The sequence below is a fragment of the Colossoma macropomum genome, unplaced genomic scaffold (assembly GCF_904425465.1).
Source record: "Colossoma macropomum unplaced genomic scaffold, Colossoma_macropomum, whole genome shotgun sequence".
Classification (NCBI taxonomy): domain Eukaryota; kingdom Metazoa; phylum Chordata; class Actinopteri; order Characiformes; family Serrasalmidae; genus Colossoma; species Colossoma macropomum.
In genome coordinates this window covers 4,468,042-4,487,500 of record NW_023494809.1, presented here as the reverse complement: position 1 = coordinate 4,487,500, position 19,459 = coordinate 4,468,042, and the positions used below count along the sequence as shown (strand labels likewise).

Here is a 19,459-nt window from a genome sequence, read left to right as displayed (position 1 = left end):
ACAGAAGCTCTAGAGCTGGACTGGCTGTATTTATTGCCCATACTGGCTTGTATGGTGGTGAGAATAGTCAATGTTCAGGACACCTAATCTGTCCACAAGGTGGCGTTTGAACATTTGATTTTAATGTGTTTCTCACACCAGAGAAACCAACATCTCTTAGCAACAAAGATATGACATCTTACAGCAAATATGATCATTTACTAAATGTCTATGAAGGCTGATGTAATGAAAATGAGATATGTGTGAGTGGTAAAGCACACAGATGTTTGGTTCCCCGTCTGACATGCCTTATACAGAAGGTCTCCTTTCACAAAGCCTCATTTCCTAATTTCAGAGAGACACAGTCCGTTTCAGCCTCAACATGTAGCCACGGACCCTCTTTCCTCACTGGACTGAAAACCCTTCTTCGTCTTTAGGATGCGGCGGAGCAGGACTGGTAGGCTTTTAATGAACACGACGATAAAGTCAGCTTCTTATTCGAAATTTCCCGTTCCACCTTAAATGCATCGGACGCCAGAATGTAAAGTTAACTGCTGCACCATTTAAGGTGGAACGGGAAAATATGAACAAAAAGCTGGTGAATAGGCAGCCAACTTCAGCCTCGTTTATTACATGCTGTTTAAAATGTCTTTCTCGGTTTAACCCACTTGGCTTTCCTCTTTATTTCTCCACACGCTTAAGTCTGCATCTCTTTATCACTCTCTTCATTTTTTACGTGTAGTTTTCTGTTTACATGACTTGCCTTTCCAGGTTTAATGCAGTAAACACGCTTTCTACCCGGTTATTTACCTCAGTAAACTCTATCAGTCGATGTTTAATACAAAATCTGGTGGTATTTCAGATTTTTTTCGGTATAAAAGTGACCGTAGCTCTAAAAAAAACCTTACCATGAGCGAAACAGGACAACACATAGGGAAATAGCGTGAAATGATGGGTTTACTAACAATTAATTACGAAACTGTGTGTCTTGTAGTGACCATAGCTACCTCTGAGAGAGCAAAGGTAAACAAGGTAACGTTACGGCTAACTAGCTAGCTGACTTACCCTGTTGACGTTAGCAACGTCAGAATCGTTAAACTAGCTGCACTTCTAGAAAACTCAGCACACGATTTGAAGATGGTTGTCTGGATCACATAAAATACATAACGTGCTTTAAACTAGTTCGGTTTGCCTCAAGCAGAGCCGCCTCTGTGATCTGGGTGGTGTTGCTGCACATCTGCGTTCTATAATAGCAAAGAACGAATCGGCTCTTTTGAACTGATTCTTTTCGATAAAACGAAAGTCCTAGCTAACTGTACAATATACGCCACATTACGTAATGTAATGATTATTACAGGTCGAATAAAAATCCATCTCAAAATAAAGGGGTAGTCCGCCGAGTTTTGCTCGTTTTGTTCGTAATTTAATGTTTGAGATTTAAACAAAGTCGTTCAGAGTTGTCTGGTGTGAAGTGCTTGTTCTAGAGAAACTCACCGAGTCAGAATTGTTTACCAGACGTCTGAGGAGTTTATTGCCACTAAAAACTGCCTCACAGAAAATGACTACATGAAATGGTTGGATGTCTGAGACTTTGTTTTACAGTAGTTTTTTTTACTGTTTTGATCATATTTTGATCTGTACTATTTGAATCTATTCATGGTGGAGGGACACATGATTTTTTCAAATTGACCATTATTTTACCATCATCAATGGTACTCCCTTTTTTGGATAGTAAATAAGATGGCTATATTTGTGTTGTAGGCATCAGGACTCCTGGTTCCTATCACCACCACTGTAAGGACATCTGAGTCAGTATTTTTCTCTACAATGACCCATTTTACATCAAACCACCCTGGATGACTTTATTTACATCTCAACCACTGAATTATACAGAAATTTTGAAAAACAGGTGGAATTTAAGCTCATAAAATCACAATATACAATATTGCACTGTCACATTCCAACAAATCATTTCTGAACATATGGGAACCTTATGCAATGGGTTATGGATTACTGACCAGACCATTGTGGGCACTCCCTAGGGGCCTTTGACTGCTAGGGGTCTCAGAGGGACCACAGGGCTCAAAGTGGCTCAGATACTTGCAGATGTAAACATTACATGAACAAATAGCTCTTAAATGTCTACAAATGATTACGGAAAAAGAAACACAATTATGGATAAAGAAACACAATCATATCTGTACTCAGACTTTTCAGGTCTGTTCTCAGTCTTTTATGTTATTCTTTGCGTTATCAATTCGTAGAATGTTGTTGCCATTGAAAGGGGAAGTTTTAGATGTGTGTGCTAGTGTTAGCATTTACACTTCCATGTGTGTAGGACTACTTCTGTTATTGTATTATAACTGGGCAAGAAATCTTGGTTTAAATCTTACACTAATATCTTAAAACCTTATAAACCCATAAAAACAATATTACGGTTTGTTGACAAATGTTGACACAGTAGGGTGGTACTAATAAGGCCAAAATGTATTTATCTTCAAAAAACTAACAAATGTCCTGCGTTTCTCAAAGTAGGAATAAATACTGAGTTTCACTTTTCAAGCCTTGTTGCTGTTCTTTTTTCTGCATTATTGTTGGGTTGTGGGGGCCTCGATCTATCACACTCCACCACCCCAGTCATATTGTATGTAAGAATAAGACAAGGTTTAATATTTCATTTTTGATAAAGACACAATGCAAGAAGATCTATAGCTCACTAAGCTGTTTGACAAATAATAGTAACACGTTTTTGCAGGCCTCTTTGTGGTCATTCTGCCAGTGGAATGAAAATGGACTCTTTTATTGAAACAAAGCTTAAGTCAGCTTCTTATTTACCAGCTTCTTGTTCTCATTTTCCCGTTCCACCTTAAATGGTACAGCAGTTACATGCTGGGGCCTCCTGAATGTAATTGCTGCACTATTTAAGGTGGAACGGAAAAAAACAAGAAGCTGGTAAATAAGAAGACAGCTCCAGCCTCGTTTTATTAATATAATTAAATAAAATAGTTTAATTCAAATTCTAAATTAAATGTAAGCAATATATTGAAAAGAAAATCTAATTTAATCAAAAACCTCCGAAACAGACTGAAACTGCGAACTTATGTTTACTGTGAAAAGCGTACGGAGGAGATATGAATACAGTTGGCCTCGCTTGTGAATGAATGAATCTTCGCTCGAAAGAATCGGTTCGTTTAACTGAATCGATCTTCCCATCACTATTCCCCTGCCTCCGCCTCGTGCTGGAGAGGCGCGCGCCTCTATCTCTTTTGTCCGCCCGGGCTCTTCAGTGGAACAGCACACTCTGGAAAAGCGGGAGGGGGAACGTTGGGAATGTTTGGAGTTATCAGACCGAAGCCAAAAAAGAGTGTCTGAATCCCACCGCCTCGGTCCTGAAGTACCTGGTTTAATGTGTGTGTCGTGTTTGTGCCAGTGTGCTATCCCTGTTCACTGCGAGGGGGTTAGTGCACGTTCCCCCTCCCCCCCGCAGGAGACTGTTTTGGGGCCAGCCAAAGAACCCTCAGATCAGTGTTGCCAGATTGGACGGTTTTCCTCCAAGTTGGGCGGATTTTGGTTGGGTTTCGTCGGGAGGAAAGTGCTTGAGTGGACAAATATATATACAAAAATACACATACATAGGATTAAATTGAATTACTTAATAATACAGATGAAATTATGATAGGCAATGTGTGGTAGCGTGTTCTGTAATATGGTATCCAGTTCACTCTGCATTACTGAGTCTACACAGTTCAGCAGCTTTGGACATCTTAACGGCCGTGAACTGTTATTAGAGTCTATAAACAACAATATCATTGCTGTTCATTTGCCTTTCTGGCTGCATGGAATCATGGGTACTATCATTTGTAACGCATTAGAAATAACATTTTGTTAAAACATGTTAAAACCGAAATACTGACGAGTCAGACAGCACGTGGCGTGAGCTCTACATGTTATGGAAATATGATACACGTAGGCCTACAAATCAAATAACTTAATTATTTTATTTAAATAGTTTTTTGTTTATTTGCGGGCGTTTAGATGTTGACAAGGATACGAAAAAAGTATACGAAGAGTTTGTCGACGTTTCAGCGATACAATAAACACAATTGCTAATGATCGACAGCGCCATCTAGCGACAGGAAGGCAAATAACCGTCATCACCCCAGTAACATAACAAACTCAGACGCTGTTATTGGTGTTATGTTGGTTAACTGCTGTATTATTCCGTATTGTGATTTAAACGACCTTTGAGATGGCGTGTTCATGCATTCTGGTGGGCTTTAAAAAATGTTCTGGCTGGAAACTATAGACGCAATCTGGCAACCCTGCCCCTGATTGCCCCTCATTGGCTCAGGCGTGTAGATGGCGAAGATGTGAACGCTCGCTGAGCAGCACACATGGGCTGAGAGCGTCGAGCTGGAGCATGGAGAGGCGCGCAGCGGGGCCGCGGTGATCTCCTCACCGACTCAGTGACGGTTCGCGGCTTGTTTTGTTTCTGGGGGGAAGATCAGACCAGGACCTGGACATCATCATCATCATCATTATAATCATGCTGCCTTGAACCCTCGAACCAGCGTCTGGTCTCGAACCGCCTCCTCCTCCTCCTGCTTCCCTCCTCCCCTCTCTTCTTTTCTCTTTTCTACGGCGCTTTTCTGAAGAGCGGTTGCTACTCAGTCTCGGTCTTCTCGCGGAGATGAGCGCGCTGCTGCAAGTTCCTCCGCTCACCATCATGTAAGTTAAGGGGGAAGGTCGATTGATGTGGCGGGCCAAAGACGAAGGAGCTCGGGGAGCAAATCGAGGAGCCTCGGCCAAAAGCGAACGCTGCGAATCGGATTTGAAAACGGAGGTCCCGCTCAGACTCCAGCCCCCTGATCTGGACCTGGATCTCGGAATGGTGGTAAGTTCATGTTAGCCAGCCATCTTCGCCTCTTCCTTGACGATTTTGGTGGATCTGTGTGTCTGAGTGTGGGTGGTTTTGCATTCAACTTGATTTTTAGCCCAAGTAACGTTAAGTCAGGCTTGGTTGGCTGCTGCTGTCAGAGGCTTTTCCAGACTGGCTTGGCTGGGATATGCTATGCTACGCAGAGACGTGGTCAGTTCCTTAGACTGTGGTTGTCAGTGGGCATTTGACAAAATGCTATTGTCCTTATGGGATGATGAAGGCAATGAACCCCAGGCAGTGATCTCCGGTTTGTGCCCCTCCCTTCACACACATGCATGGGCTGTGTGTGTGTGTGTGTGTGTGTGTGTGTGTGTGTGTGTGTGTGTGTGCGCGCGCATGCATTGTTCGCTGACTGGCTTCTCCAGATGATGGACTCTTGCATAAAATATCTACATTAAGTGCTTTACATGTACTTATATAATCTTCTGTACTGCTGTCATCTATAATAGTTTGCTTTTACACTATTCCTGTAGTGCTGTGATCTATAGCACATGTGCAGTTCCCTATAGTAACTATAGAATCAGAGTCATGTAGACGTACCTATTGATCTTTCTCATAAGGGAAGTTGATTTCTTTGGCTATTTGCAAGAGCTTTTGGTGCCCCCATACAGGTTTGATGAACTCTGAGCCCACTTCCCTTGCCCACCACCCACGCCCATTGTTTACGATGCTCTGATAATAAGAGCAACCATCTGTAGTAGTAACAAAGGCACCAGCCACTCCGTAAATCTCCACATGCTTTAAGGTTTACGTTATAACAAGTGAGTGCTCTGGTGTCCTTGGTTGGTTTTAAGAAGCGGCTTCTTCTTTGACTCTTGTGCTCCACCAAAACCCTACGTGGTGTCAAGGATCTAAGCATTACTCTACCTGACAGTTACACCACAGGCCGTTTGTGATCGGGATCGTTTTGAGCAGGTAGGCGGATGTTCTGGGAAAGGGTCCAAGAGGGGACGAGTGTTTGCTCTGGGAATGGTTTGCACAGGAGCGGCAGAGCAGCCGGTTCCACTGGATATGAACCGGCCTAAATGACAAACCCACTCAGTCCGGTCAAGCATGCGGCTTGTTGTTCGTGGGAAAGGCTCAGCTAGTCCAGGAGTGCTCACTAAGCGAACAAAGCCTGCAAGTGGTCCTCGGACTGAGATCTACCTTGTCGCTGTCAAGGCCCTATGTGCACTTTGCAGTTTGGTGAAAGAGTTTTACAGGGCTTGGGATGGTGGAGATACTGATACCGATTTGATATATTTATTTACAAACTACTAAGCTGTAAAATGAGCTACGTTTAATTGAAGCACTTCAATTAAGATGAGCATCTAAAAGTTGTCTGTCATGCTCAGACGTCTCAAACACAGTGTGACTCTGTGCTGTTTCACGGTAGGTTTGTTACACGATCGGATTGGAAGAAATTCTTTTTTTCCATCTGATTACAAACCCAGCGGTTTCTGCTGACAATGGCCCATTTGGATTGGTGTCTACACTTGTAATACCCTACTGAAATTCAAACTTGTGTACTGCAAAGGTTGTACAACAAAGGATTCAGTTGTGGTCGCTCGCTGCCGCTTTTCAAACCCCAGTAATTAGCCTCTCTGTTGCTGTGAGCTTCCTCAAAACAGAACGAACATTAGAGCAGCTGTCACTTTAAACACTCTCACATAATTAAAATGATCTTAATACTACTGTGTTTAGGGGAAACCGGATACTGACCAAGCTGTCCTGTCATCTTTGAGCCTTTATGTACTTTATAATATGTTGGGCTATGGGTAGTATTAGATGTTTTATGCTGATCACTGTGTTGGCGCCTGTTGTAATAGTTGAGGTTAAGACGTTTGATGCATCTGTTGTAATAGTTGAGGTTAAGATGTTTGATGTGACTTTGCTCAGTCTACTTGTACCAGTGACGTACACTTCAGCGAACATGAACGCATCCTCCCTCTTCAGTTGGCAGCATGTAGGTGTTCCAAGGAATTAAAATGTAGTCTCACTAGGTCAATATTTATGTAAGTAATGCTTTTTCTTTTGTTTTTGTTGAATAATCAGAAAGTCAGTGTGCAATACATCATCATACCAATATTTTACAAAACATTAATAAGGTTAAACTTGGACAGATTAGCATTTAGGTGGTTGATGATCACTTGCATGCATTGAGCTGTAGACACATCATGCAAACACCACCTGCTTCCTGATTTGGTAGACACATCCTGTTGGCCAGGTTCATTGCATAAAGTTGTTTAATCAATTTAAACAAGCTGTTTGACATGTTTTAGTTTTTAATTTCATACATGTTGCAACATTTCAGGTATTACTAAAAAAAACTTTTCTATGTAAACAGAATTTTTTCATTTTTTCATCAGACATTCATTAAACTGTCTGCTTCCATAACCTACACGCTCTTACAGCTTTTTTTACAAAAAGGTTGGATGGAACTGAATCTACTGTTTGTCCATTAATTTTCACATCTAGGCCTTAAGATATGCGTCGCTGTTGTCGGAAGGAAACCTCGTATCCTACTTTACCTACTTTACTTTTAATGTAAGTCAATGGAACCAGACTTTTTTCCAAGTAATTTTGGGCCGTTTCTTTTGGTCCTTTCATCATGGAATTTACACATAATGTAAAGAACAACAGGTATTTTCAAAATATGTCAAAAACTGAAAAACGTTTTCTTCCTACAACAGCGATATGTACATATGCTGTGTACACTTGCTCATGTTGTGCTGCAATTTTATGACATACATGTCACACCCTAGTCTTCGGGTACCTCTCAAACTTTAACCCAACTTTAATGGCTTGAAACCTACATAAAACTGAATTGCATGAGCTGTATAATGTAAAGCATCCTGCAACTAATTTCAAACTTGGGCGCAACAGTTGCAATCTCAATTTCATGGAACTAGTTTTGTGAAGCAGTTGATCAGAACATGTCAATCTGACAGTGTCATTTCAAATGGCTGATTGCACCGAACCAGCGAACAAGTGGATAAAACAGAAGGTGGTTTGTGGAGCGAAAAAGAGACCTTTTTGTCTGACTTTATGAAAGGTTGATGGTATTAATTTTGTCAGGTTCCTGAGCCAGGACAACATCCTGAGTTTCTCAGAGCTAATGTTGCTGGAACCAGCTGCCTCAACACACCAGCCAATGCTAACAGCTGTTTAAATGGCTGCTTGCGCCACCGTTTAGTCTTTGTTAGTCTGCTGTTATTGTGATGTAAACTACACCTCTCAGGTGACTCTATAGCGAGAACGATACAGTGTATCAAAAATAAAAGCTGGTATTTTGCCAAACTCATTAATTAATTTAATGAGCTCCATGCAACCCTGCGATAGACTGGCGACCTGTCCAGGGTGTATCCTGCCTTTCGCCCAATGACAGCTGGGATAGGCTCCAGCACACAACCCCCCCCACCCCCCACGACCAAGAAGGAAAAGCGTTTTAGATGATGTGTATGTGTGTTGCATGCAGTTCTGTCACATCGCACAAAACCTATGTTGCATACAACTTCTAGGCTAGTTGCATGAAACTTTCATAGTGTAAAGCCAGCCTTAGGTTATCTTGAGGCAGGTGAGCCAGACCAGTGAAGTAAATAAGTACACAGACGGCAACAGAACTTAAAATTAGGTAAGGGAAAGATAAACACTTCATCATCTTCCTTCAACAGCTTGTTAGTCTCTGTGTGATATAAAGGATAAGGGATTCTATACCTCTTTAAATACAGACTGCCTTTTAAACCTTGAGGTAGTTGAGGTGATGCTGCTTTAGGTAGATTTGGTCATTCGACTTGTACCAGGAGCTTACTGCCCGTACTCTTCTACTTACTTTAAATCTGGTACCTGCTGGCGTTGTTAATTTCCGTCAGGCTTCCTAAGGATGAGTTACGCGCCATCATAGCGGCAGCAGTGGGTGATCAAGGTGTTTAATTACTGGCCCAGCATCACAGTTCTTTTAAAGTATGAGGTGAGGCTGACCATGTGGGTCTGTAAGCTGTCCTGGGTTCCGTCTGTCAACGAGGTACGAGGCTATTTTGAGTGCGTTGGCTCCATTTTCTTGAATTTGGCAGTCATTTGAGTGAGGATCAATACGGCCCTGACTCTAATGCTTTGCTAAGTACCCTATTAATCTTTGCGTGCTTAACTTAGCCCCATTTGATGTGGGCCTACTTTGTCGCTGTATTTAAAAATGGTCATTTTCTGGTAATTCTTTTAAAAATACTCCATTGCTTTGTTTAATTTAGCTGTTTAAAAGCTAATTTACCAATGTGCGTGGTGGGTTGTGTTTCTAAGGCCGACTCTTGATTATTAAGCTAATTGGGGCCCAGTCACAACTGCGGCCTCGGCTGCGAATTATGACTTCAGCTCAAATCTGGTGGGCCCCTGTGCCTTTATATGGGAACAGTTAAGTGGAGGCATCTATATTCTGCCCTGAAGAAAAGGCAAATTGGAAAAAAAGCCAGTCAATATGCTAATTAGAGAAGATCTCACAGACACATAAGCTGAGAAAACATGCCGCTCGTGTCGGAAACAGATGTTACGTAACCACCTCCTCTTCATCGTCCGTCACGGCTTGGATTGTTGCAATTACATAAAGGACCCCTGAATGCTAAATGAAGTGAGAGAGGCGAAATGAGTGAGTGCAAGTGCATGGGGCTGCAGTGCGCCCTCCAGGCCTTCATCTCTATCTTTTTTATCTCTCCTGCTTCCTGTTTACTAGCATGGTCGTGTGGTCCAAAGCCATTTTCTCCTGATTGCTTTTTTCCCCTCCTGTAAACCAAAAAAGGCTGTTTGCTCCTGCGGATGCCCACAACCAAGACATGGCCACTCTGTCTTATTACACGCTTTATGGAGGTTGTTGGCTGTATATCAGGTCCTAAAGGTGCTGGGACTTGGTGCGCTCCCTTAATGCCTGTTTTATAACCGTTATTTGTCACAATCCAGACTGAGTTCCCCCAAAAGCTCCATATCACAAAGATCATCCTGAGACTTGGGACTGTCGCTTTGAGTGCTGCCCCTGACGATTAAGATGACACGAATGCTAGGATGCTTTTGGGGAAACTGGATCCTGGGCGTGCCCAAAACAATGTCTCTCATGTCTCTTCTGGAGAACAGATGGAACAGTCAAGCATGAGCAGCGTATGAACTTTTAAAGGGCCTGAATCATGGAAAACTGGAATGCTTTGTTTGATGTGCTGGGTAAACATTATTAAAGTTTTAGAATGTGCCGCTCACTCCCAATTGAGTACAGTCCATATATGCAAACTAAGCAGGCTGTTTTGAATACATCAGGACTGTGAACGCTTTTACCTACACTGGCAACCAAAAAGTATTTGGACATTTGTACCATAAAATGTATTAAGTTCATTGACACCCAGTGTCTAACACAGTGGACGTTTATGTTAACCAGACTTTTCCAAGATTTTTCAAAAGGCAGCTGGTTTGTTTCAGTTTGTAATCGTTTGAGCAGTTTATGACCCAGTCAGTGGACACCATCTCTGACACTATTGTAAACAGTCCCAGACTTTTAACATTTCCACCTCAGCTTTGCAGCACCCTTAGTGGTTTCTGGTTGGAATTCTCCACTTTTTAGTTTCATGCTGTAATTTTCTAGGAAACAGATATTTATTGAGGTAGGCTACTACATTTTGGGGTCACTGTATGACCGCTCATTCACCTCAGAACAGTTTAGCCCACCCATTCACACTGAAGTGATATGGAGTGTTGCTACTGCAAACGTTGTATTGTTCATGGCTGTCAGGAGGCAAATACATCATTGCAGCCTTTCATAGGATCCACACATGTGGGGGAAAAAAGGGGCTGAAATAAACTTTCAGTGAAAAGGCCGGAGTCTGCAACGTATTGCATCATTCTTCTCTACCAGACACAGTGGATTTAGTTGTAAGTTGACAAGTTGAATCAGGTGTGTTGGAGCAGGGAAAACACAACATTGAGCAATGCTGTAGTCTAATACCAGGAGGGTAGAACACTATCCTATTTGTTTTGCCTCACTACCCACTGTTAAGGGTGCTTGATCACTCAGGATTTAAAGTGGATATGCAGAGAAGTGTAGAAAAGGATTCATCATCGTTAAATTCTTTATTACATTACGCTAGTAATTTATATAGTAATGAGTCTTCATCACATTGGCCAATGTGGCTACATTGATAAGATTTAATTATGTCAAATGGCCAATTTCCTCTACTATGATATTCAAACTGTGCTGTATGAATATGTTGTGCTGCAGATAGTAGACCTACACTTTTTTCAGCTCTATCTGTGGATTTAATGATGCTCTTAATGTTATAAATGATCCACATTGGTAAGCTGATTTCTACGATACAGAGAGCACATACAGAATCACGGAACTGAGACTTGAAAATGGATTTCATATATAAACGTGGAAGTGCACAAAATTTCATGTAATTGTAGTTAGATAAATAAATGAAAATTCAAAGGTACTAAATCAGGGAGGGGGGCGAGTACAGAGCCCTGAATCCGCTATCTACTGTGTTTTTAAGCTTGAAGAGTTTAGGATTTATGTTAGAAGCCCCAGCTGCGTCTTTGACCTCCTTCCCAGCCGCGCTGGACCGGCCTCTGGGAGTGTGGGCCTTCAGGCGCTCCCTCGGGTCACAGTCAGGGCAGATTTAGCCGATGAACCACCCTCACGCCCCATCAACCCTCATCTCTCCTTCCTCACTCGTGCGCTCTGTCTTTAACAGAGTGTGGTTTGCTGCCCCATGGGAGAGCTAGGGATGGGCGTGGCTGTTTGAATACACTAGGGCTGTAAATCCCTGACCTCAATGTGATTCAGTGCAATTACAGTTCTTTAGGAAATGATTCATTGCATCCGGAAATCTTCAACTGCACCAGGATTCTGTTGTATTGTTATTATTATGGTTAATGATTATTTAAGGGAGACCGGGGAAACAGGTTTTTTGTCAATTATTATTATTATTATTATTTTTTTTCTTTTTTTGCTTTTGAAGTTTTACTTTTGCTTTTTCAATGTCAATAATAATTACTGATGAATTTTAGTCTTAGCTCAGTTGCCACCTTCATGTACATGGTGATAATATACACATATCCAAACTGAGCTAGATATACTACTTAATAGGATATTCAAATGAAGCATCTGTCGAATCAAAAAACGTAACAAATTCTGTATTATTTCGATTGATCACGAGTACTGAACTGTATAGAATGTTAGAATGTATTTATACAGATGGATAGAATTTATGTATACATGGAAATATTTCACACAAAAAGACGACAATTTTACAGCAAAAATTAAAGAAAGCTACAAGTTATCTTTTATTTCGTGCAGGAAAGTACATGAAATGATTTGATGATCGAAACAGGTGAAAAAAAAATAGTACAACGGTTTTTATTCAAAGTTCCGCTTACTGTGCTGCAATGATCAAGTTAAACAAGACTACTTATTCTCTCTTTGTAATGAAACACGCAATTGGTCAGTGTTCTGTGAGTAACATTGTTTGCTCAGGAAAGCATATTGTGATGTAATTTATCTTGATAACAGTAAATATAGACATATTGCCCACCCTGACTTCCCCTGTCTAAGTTACAGCCTGAACATGTCTCGTTATACTGTACCGTCGTATATGTATAATGACAACAAAGTTGAATTAAAACACATTATTGGTTAATATTTTCCCGCCTGGTGGTGCAGTGATGTAATAAAGAAATTAGATGTTTTAGAGGTGGATAAAAATCATTGTTTTGGTGGAAGATCCTGGGGAAAAACAGGCATTTTGTCCTTTTTAAATGAGATGCTGCTTTGTGATTAATACAGTTGTAAGCAAAGGTTTGAACACCCCCCCACAAAATGCTAGTGTTTTTTCCCAATATGTTAAATTCAACATATGACCAGTAGTCATACATTTAAAATGTCCAGAAGTGTGTTCTCTGTAGAGGACGTGTTCACTTGCTCTCGCTTTGGAAATCAATAAAACGTCATTTGACCAAAGGCGCCAAAACTTTTGCATCAGATTGCATGATTAGGGACATGTACTAACAAGGTCCATTTTTAATTTCGGTTTGACTTCAGAAATACTGAGAGGACACGCCTAGCCTGGATTTTCAGATAACATTGTCACTTCATCACTGAGATGGAATCATGACTCTTATTCTAAGGAACGACGAGCGTATTTCAAATTCAGACAGTGCTTTTCTTTATGGTAGAGCGATTTAGCAGCACAGTGGAGAGAAACCTAAAGCTCTCAGTTAAGCCGGTGCTGAATGCTTGCAGTCAGACTCTAACCCACAGTGAATGCCTGGACGGAAGGTGTAGGCCACTGTTCCTAGATCTGACTCTCCTCCGGGCTTAGGAGATTACGCTTTTCTCTTTGTAGTGCTGGCTGTTCTTTAATTTTAACGAGTTTTTGTGGATCGGTTGTCGTTGCGTGAGTCAGAGCAGCTCGATCCTCCTGAATTATGATTCATATCCTGGAGGCTTGAGAGGCCAAACACATGTGAAGCCAACAGCGAGCTTACATAAAAAAGATGAAATGTATACACCCTCTGAATTGGACTGAGTTCTAGCATAGTCTGTCACTTTAGCTCCGTGTTGCCACGACAACACTTCCCACAAACCCACGGCCAGTTTCTTCTGCACCAGAACCGTTTACATTTAGAGCTTGTGCTATTCTAAAAGTTCTTCCCCCACAGTGGCTAATTATGAAAAGATTTTAGCAAGTAAGTGTTCTGAGTTCATCATTTGGTTCTGTGTAAGTGGTTCTACTTGGATGATGAAATGGTTCTTCAGTTCGATCGAGAATGTGTTGTATGTGGTTCTATATAGAACCTTTTTGGAAATGGTTCTGTATAGTATCACAATGGGTTCTGCTGCTGTTAGAAGCTTGACATATAGCAGAACCCTTTTTGGTGCTATATTTAAAAAAAAAAAATCATATACGACATCATATACAACACATTCTCCATCAAACTGGAGAACCATTTCACCATGCAAAGAACCATTTAAGCATGCAGATGGTTCTTGGAATGCTCATGGTTCTATATAGAACCATTGCCTTCATTGAAGAAGCCTAAAGAACATCTTTTTCAAGAGTGCTTATGTTATGTTATGTATGTTTCCATTTCCAATTCTTAGAGCATATAACATTATAAACTACATTGTCTTACAACAGTACACTAGCCAAAGGCTAATATACTAGCCATTAGCTAATATACAAGGAGTGTGCTTTTCCTTCCTTCTCTTTTATTATGCGTCAGGCAATATAATGAGTATTAAGTAGTTGAGTAGTTGATTTGCTGGCCATTGAATGTATTGTTCAGTACCTGTGTGTGTTGAATTGAGAAATACATACTAAAAAGTACTTTACATTGTATTGTTGGACACCTTTAAGTTAGTACTAAGCGAAAGTGATGAAATTATGTCGTTATGCCAATATGCTCCAAATCAAGCCCTGACCTTGTGTAATACTTTGGAATGGCTATGAATTATAATTAAGAAAAATATTTTGTCTTGGACTTTTTTGTCAAAAAAAAACGAATATAAACAATTTTCCACTTACTCCAGACGTAGACGATCACGTGTGGTGTCCAGATTTTGCTTCTTTAGTTTTCAACTGGAGCTACGAGGCTAACATATAACATATAAACACTATGAGTCAATAATCACCCAAAATCTTTCTTGTAAATATGTCCCCAAAACTTCTCTCTGGCCACTCAAACTGCATCCAGGACTTCCTTAAGGTCGCACAGACTTGTTTATGTGGTTTAAGACACAGTATGGCTCACTGTGAACTGTAAACATGAACAAAAGTTCACTGTGTAGCAGAAGTAGCAGTTGGCCGCACCAGGTTCGCTTATAAGCACTGAAATAAAATTTTTTAAAACTGTTTTACCATTGATTTCAAATGTTTCTGGCTATCAGTTTTGGGTTTATAGGTCTCTCTTTATTCAAGTAGAAAGGATCCTGGTCTTGTATGGCTGCAAATTGTTGCCCAGTGGAGTTGTCCAGTTTGCCAGAGACAGATTTGCCCAGGTGGACTTTCACATAAATCTGTGCATGTTGGATTTGTTGAGTCAACTTGTGAATATACCATATTCTACATACTGTATACGTAGAATCGGTATGGAATTGGGACACAGCAGTTGTTTTTTCTTTCAAGGAAATACAAGGCAGTGCTTTAAGCATGAGCCGCTCCTATAGAAACAGCTGCTTTGAACTCATGCCCAGATCACGCTGTACCAGCACAAGTGGCCACCATCATTGGTGTTCCCCCCATCCCCTCCACCCTTTACACCAACCACGTCAGCCAGCTACTCTGCCAAAGTAGTCTTTCCTCCTCGTCTTTCTTTTGCGTCCCTTGCTTGGTCACTTAATTGCAGACTCTCACCTTGTCAGACTTCTTTGCTTAGCGAACACCTTCAACTCTGATTTATTGCTGTGTTCTCCATTGTTTCTTCATCACTCTCTATTTCCCTCCCTTTTCCTCCTCCCTCTCTCTCTCATTTCGCCCCAGCTGGGATGGAGGGAGTGTTTAGTATGCTGTCTGTGACTCCTCGTCTTTCCTGCTCCTCCATAGAAAGGAGGACAGAGCGTTCAGCATTGGGGGGAACCGCGAGGGGTGGGGCTGGAGGGGTGTGGGTCATGCGACTGTGGGAGCGCAGTTTCCAAGAGACCCTCGTTGGGAATGCCCAGCTAAATTTGACCCCACAATTATCCGACCCCAGCGGCCTTGGTTGTTACAACCGCCCCCCCACCCCTCCCCGAAGCCTTCTGACTCACTCTCAGCTACTGTTCCCCATTCTGGTCCTTCAGCAAGGCTAGGGTTTTGTTTGGTGGCAGCGAGTTGCATCACAGAGGTTGCCGTGAGAAGTTCAGGGATATGGAGTGGGTCGCAGTCGACTGGTGAATGAGAGCCTTCAGAGAAGTGGGGGAAGGGTGGGCTCTTAAAGAAGAGGCTTGGGGAAGTGTCAGCCTGAGGGGGGGTTTGTGAGGCTTTGAGAAACCGTAGCTCAATGGGAAGGCCAAGGCCTGCTTTGTTCCATGAAAGGTCGAAGGCCAGTGGGAGACTGCTGGACAAAGCAGAAAATTTACACGACTGTGTGGAGGTGATGGAGAAAGAGGAAGCGCTTTCGGAGCCAAAGCCAGCAGAGCAAGGGTGAATATTTCTAGGTTATATGTGGTTTTGATCTAGGTTAGGGGGATCTGGTTCCTGTGCTGGAGTACCCTTGCATCGGATAATTTGGTGTAGTCCTGCATAGTATATCACAATACTGAGATTGCAGAAGGCTTAAATGTGCAAATTAGCTCTCTAACCTATTACAGTGTTTCTTTACTGTTACTGTGAGCTTATAATGGGCAGATAAACCGGTATACAGGTTGAAAGCCTTCCTCCGGTGTAAGTTTCATCAGTACCAATGTACCAGTATGCTACAAATAAGCGATGCAAGGTACGAACGGTGCCAACCACGCTAATGTTGTGAGCCAAGGATGTTCCGTAGCAAGGAATAGCCAGTCTTTTGGGGTTAGCTCTAGCCTAACGTGGACACCATTCTGATGAGGTCTTCACCTTGCGCTGAAGTGTGAATAACTATATTTTCCATATTCCAACTGTGTCTCGCAGTCGGAGGCATGAGTGTATGAGACAAATGACTTGAGAAATTCGGCAAAGCTAAATTTGGCTTTTTATTGGAATTTCCCATTCCACCTTAAATGGTGCTGCAATTATGTTTGCCTGCACAGATGCCAGAATGTAACTGCTGCTCCCTTTAAGGTAAAATGGAAAATTCAAGCATAAAGCTGTTCGAATAAGAATTAAAAAGCCACCTTTAAATTCAGACGTGACTCAACATTTAGCACCAGAAAGCAACATTAACATAGATTTAGATATGCATTTTGTTTTGTTTCTCCTGTTTTGCACAATAAAAATTCAAGTTTACTTTGGTTGTTGAAAGTGGTTGTCATTCAAAGTGAATGGAAATATCAGAATAATAATATCAGAAATTTTAATTGAACTAATTATACTGCAAATTTTGGGGCCCTATCACCCACCACTGAGGTTTAGATGAGTTTATGTGGGTGTGATTTGATAAAGCAAGGTATTCATAAATTTTTAAGAATAAATATTTTTTTCCAAATAACGCAGGTCAATCTTTAGCCAGGTTACATTGATTCACCAGTGGATTTTGTAATGCATTGCAAAGCACAATCACACTATGCACCAGTATAATCTTAATACTAGTACTTTTGTCCCTATTATTCAGCTCTAGTTTTTCTGTCCTAAGGATTTTAGGATTGGTGAGCTTCGATCTGATCCAGAGTGTGAGGTATTTTAACCACTTTGAATACGTGTTGAACTCCAACAAGTTCATCCACTTGTTACCCCTCTTCCATACTCCCACGGTCCTCCCACGATGCACCATTCACAGCTCCCTCTCCCTGCACTGTATCATTCATCCCATTCATTTCATTCTGGCGCATGAAAAGGCCCAAGACCGTCTTTGAACCAATTCTCCCACCCCTGAGGGTAGGAATCAGAAGGGGGAGTATTGTGTGGGGGATGCTTGTTGCCTGCTCCCTCTTTCAGACAGAAGGGGCAAGTCTGTGGATTGAGAACCTGAAAGGGAATTAAAAGTATTTTGCCAAACACCTGTTTATAGGCTGACTTGGCTCTCCCATGTGCAGCTACTGAAAATGTGTTAATAGACATTGGGAGGAATTTATTAACAGGATGGTTTGACTGAGCAGTTAGATTAGGGCTAATACTAAAGGGAAGCCATTGAGTTCGCATGAGTTCCTTTCCTAGCTGACTGCCAGCTTTCATTCATAGTTGGATCCAGAGATACACCAATATGAAGTTTCTAGGCTGATAATACTGAACAACAATTGACAACCTGTAAATACTGATAACCGCTGTAATCCAATGAAAACTCTAAAGATGGATCATAGACTAACCTTCCATAGCCATGACTTCAGTGGTCACAATACCACAAATGTTAGTCAGTTCCAATACTAGTGACATTTGGTTCTCTGTACCAGTTTGAGCAGAAATGCCACTAAACATTTTTTTATAAACTATTATTTAAACCTCTGACATCTAGACATTCAAATGTGAAGCATGTGAGTTTAAGGCCGGAGCGCATTGACAAATCATTCTAAAACAGCCACAGCACAGTAATTTAGGCTGTTGTCTTTAGAATGTCCAGAAAAAGAACTGGAAAACCCAGTGAACTGGAGTGAATGGGGGGCGAATATTTTGCTACCAACAATTGCAAGTCTGGGTTGGTTAAGGTTTGTTCAGTATGTGTGCGACTTGGTGACATCATCTTACATCTAACATGATGAAGGTCATCGTTTTTAAACAAACATAGAGGCCGTATGTGACAGTGTGATAAAACTCAGTGGTTCCTAGCCTGGTCCTCAGGGCCTTCCCCATATTTAGCCCACAGAGTTTAAGCTTTAGATGGGGGGGTGGGGGGAGGCAAAAAAAAATCAGCCGTCAGCCAAAAAAAATTCCCAATTCGTCCAGCTCTATTGGGAAACACTGATATGACCAATGTATAAAATATATTAAGGCGCCATTTGCAAATTGGACAAACGCAGACAACGTGAATGTGGGTGTGGAACTTAGGCCTCTGTTTAGTGGCGCAATGGCGCAATGACCAATTGTGGTCAGGGGGAGGTCTCGGAACACACATAGTTCTTCTCAGCAGCCAGTGCAAACTATGTCTTACTAAATCAAATTGGTGCATCTTTCTGGCTCAAAAAGACCTTTTAAGTCAACTGGTGGTCACCAAACTGGTTGTTGCATGCCAATTTTTTGTGTTTTGTAATTTTTATTGTGGGGGTGGGGGGGTGGGGGGGGTATTGACTTGTCCCTGTAGTACTGTTACTTCTGATGTCCACAGCCATGATATAGCTAAAGCAAAGTATTTAAGACATGTACCATATAAAATGGTAGGAGTCTTGCACAAGTTGTACAATAGCAGTGTGATGTTTCTGTTTATACGGCTAGACATATATAAAGAATCAAGAATAGAAATGATCCCCAACATTAATAACTATATATTAGAGCTGGGTGAAATGGCAGAAATGCAATATCACAAGACCTCAAGACGTTTTCACGATACATGATAAGACCCAAAATCATGAGGGACAAAGCCTCACATTTCAAACTAGGCCTCCTGAGTGGTGCAACCATGAAAGCATTGGCCCCATCACGGGCATCCGTTGGCTGACGTAACAGAGTTGGCATTTAGTGTTCTCCTCCAGGCGTGTTGAGCTGTTCAATGATGTTGCATCAGCAGCAGTTGAGAAAAGATGTTCCAGCCTTGACCCTTGCAGTGTTGGTAGTATCGTGTGGTTGGGGGAGGCCTCACTAGCGAGCGTAACTGTGTATGAATTAGTGGGAAGAAAAGTGCCAAAAAAATTAGATAAATAAAAATGCTGTCAAAAAAGTAATTCCAATAATTTGGATTCAGTGTTTCACATTCTGTGCTGCACTAAATCCAATTAAACTAATTATTGCTACTAATTATGCTGTCCTTGTAATCAAACATGCACATGGG

The 19,459-nt window shown here is 41.5% G+C and overlaps 1 protein-coding gene across 6 annotated transcripts in view; it reads left to right on the top strand.

The window, feature by feature from the left end:
* The first annotated feature begins 208 nt into the window (after positions 1-208).
* Positions 209-19,459, top strand: part of arhgap33 (Rho GTPase activating protein 33) — an 89,469-nt gene continuing 70,218 nt past the window's right edge. For 3 of the 6 annotated variants that reach the window (XM_036558074.1, XM_036558071.1, XM_036558070.1), the window contains exon 1: positions 209-436. Coding sequence is in view for 3 of the 6 variants with exons in the window: in XM_036558071.1 (XP_036413964.1) it covers positions 418-436 (19 nt within the window). In the remaining 3 variants the exon portion in view is untranslated. Of the gene's footprint in view, positions 437-4,359; positions 4,874-19,459 lie in introns of those variants that run through there. The other 3 variants (XM_036558069.1, XM_036558072.1, XM_036558073.1) reach the window with 2 other exon arrangements.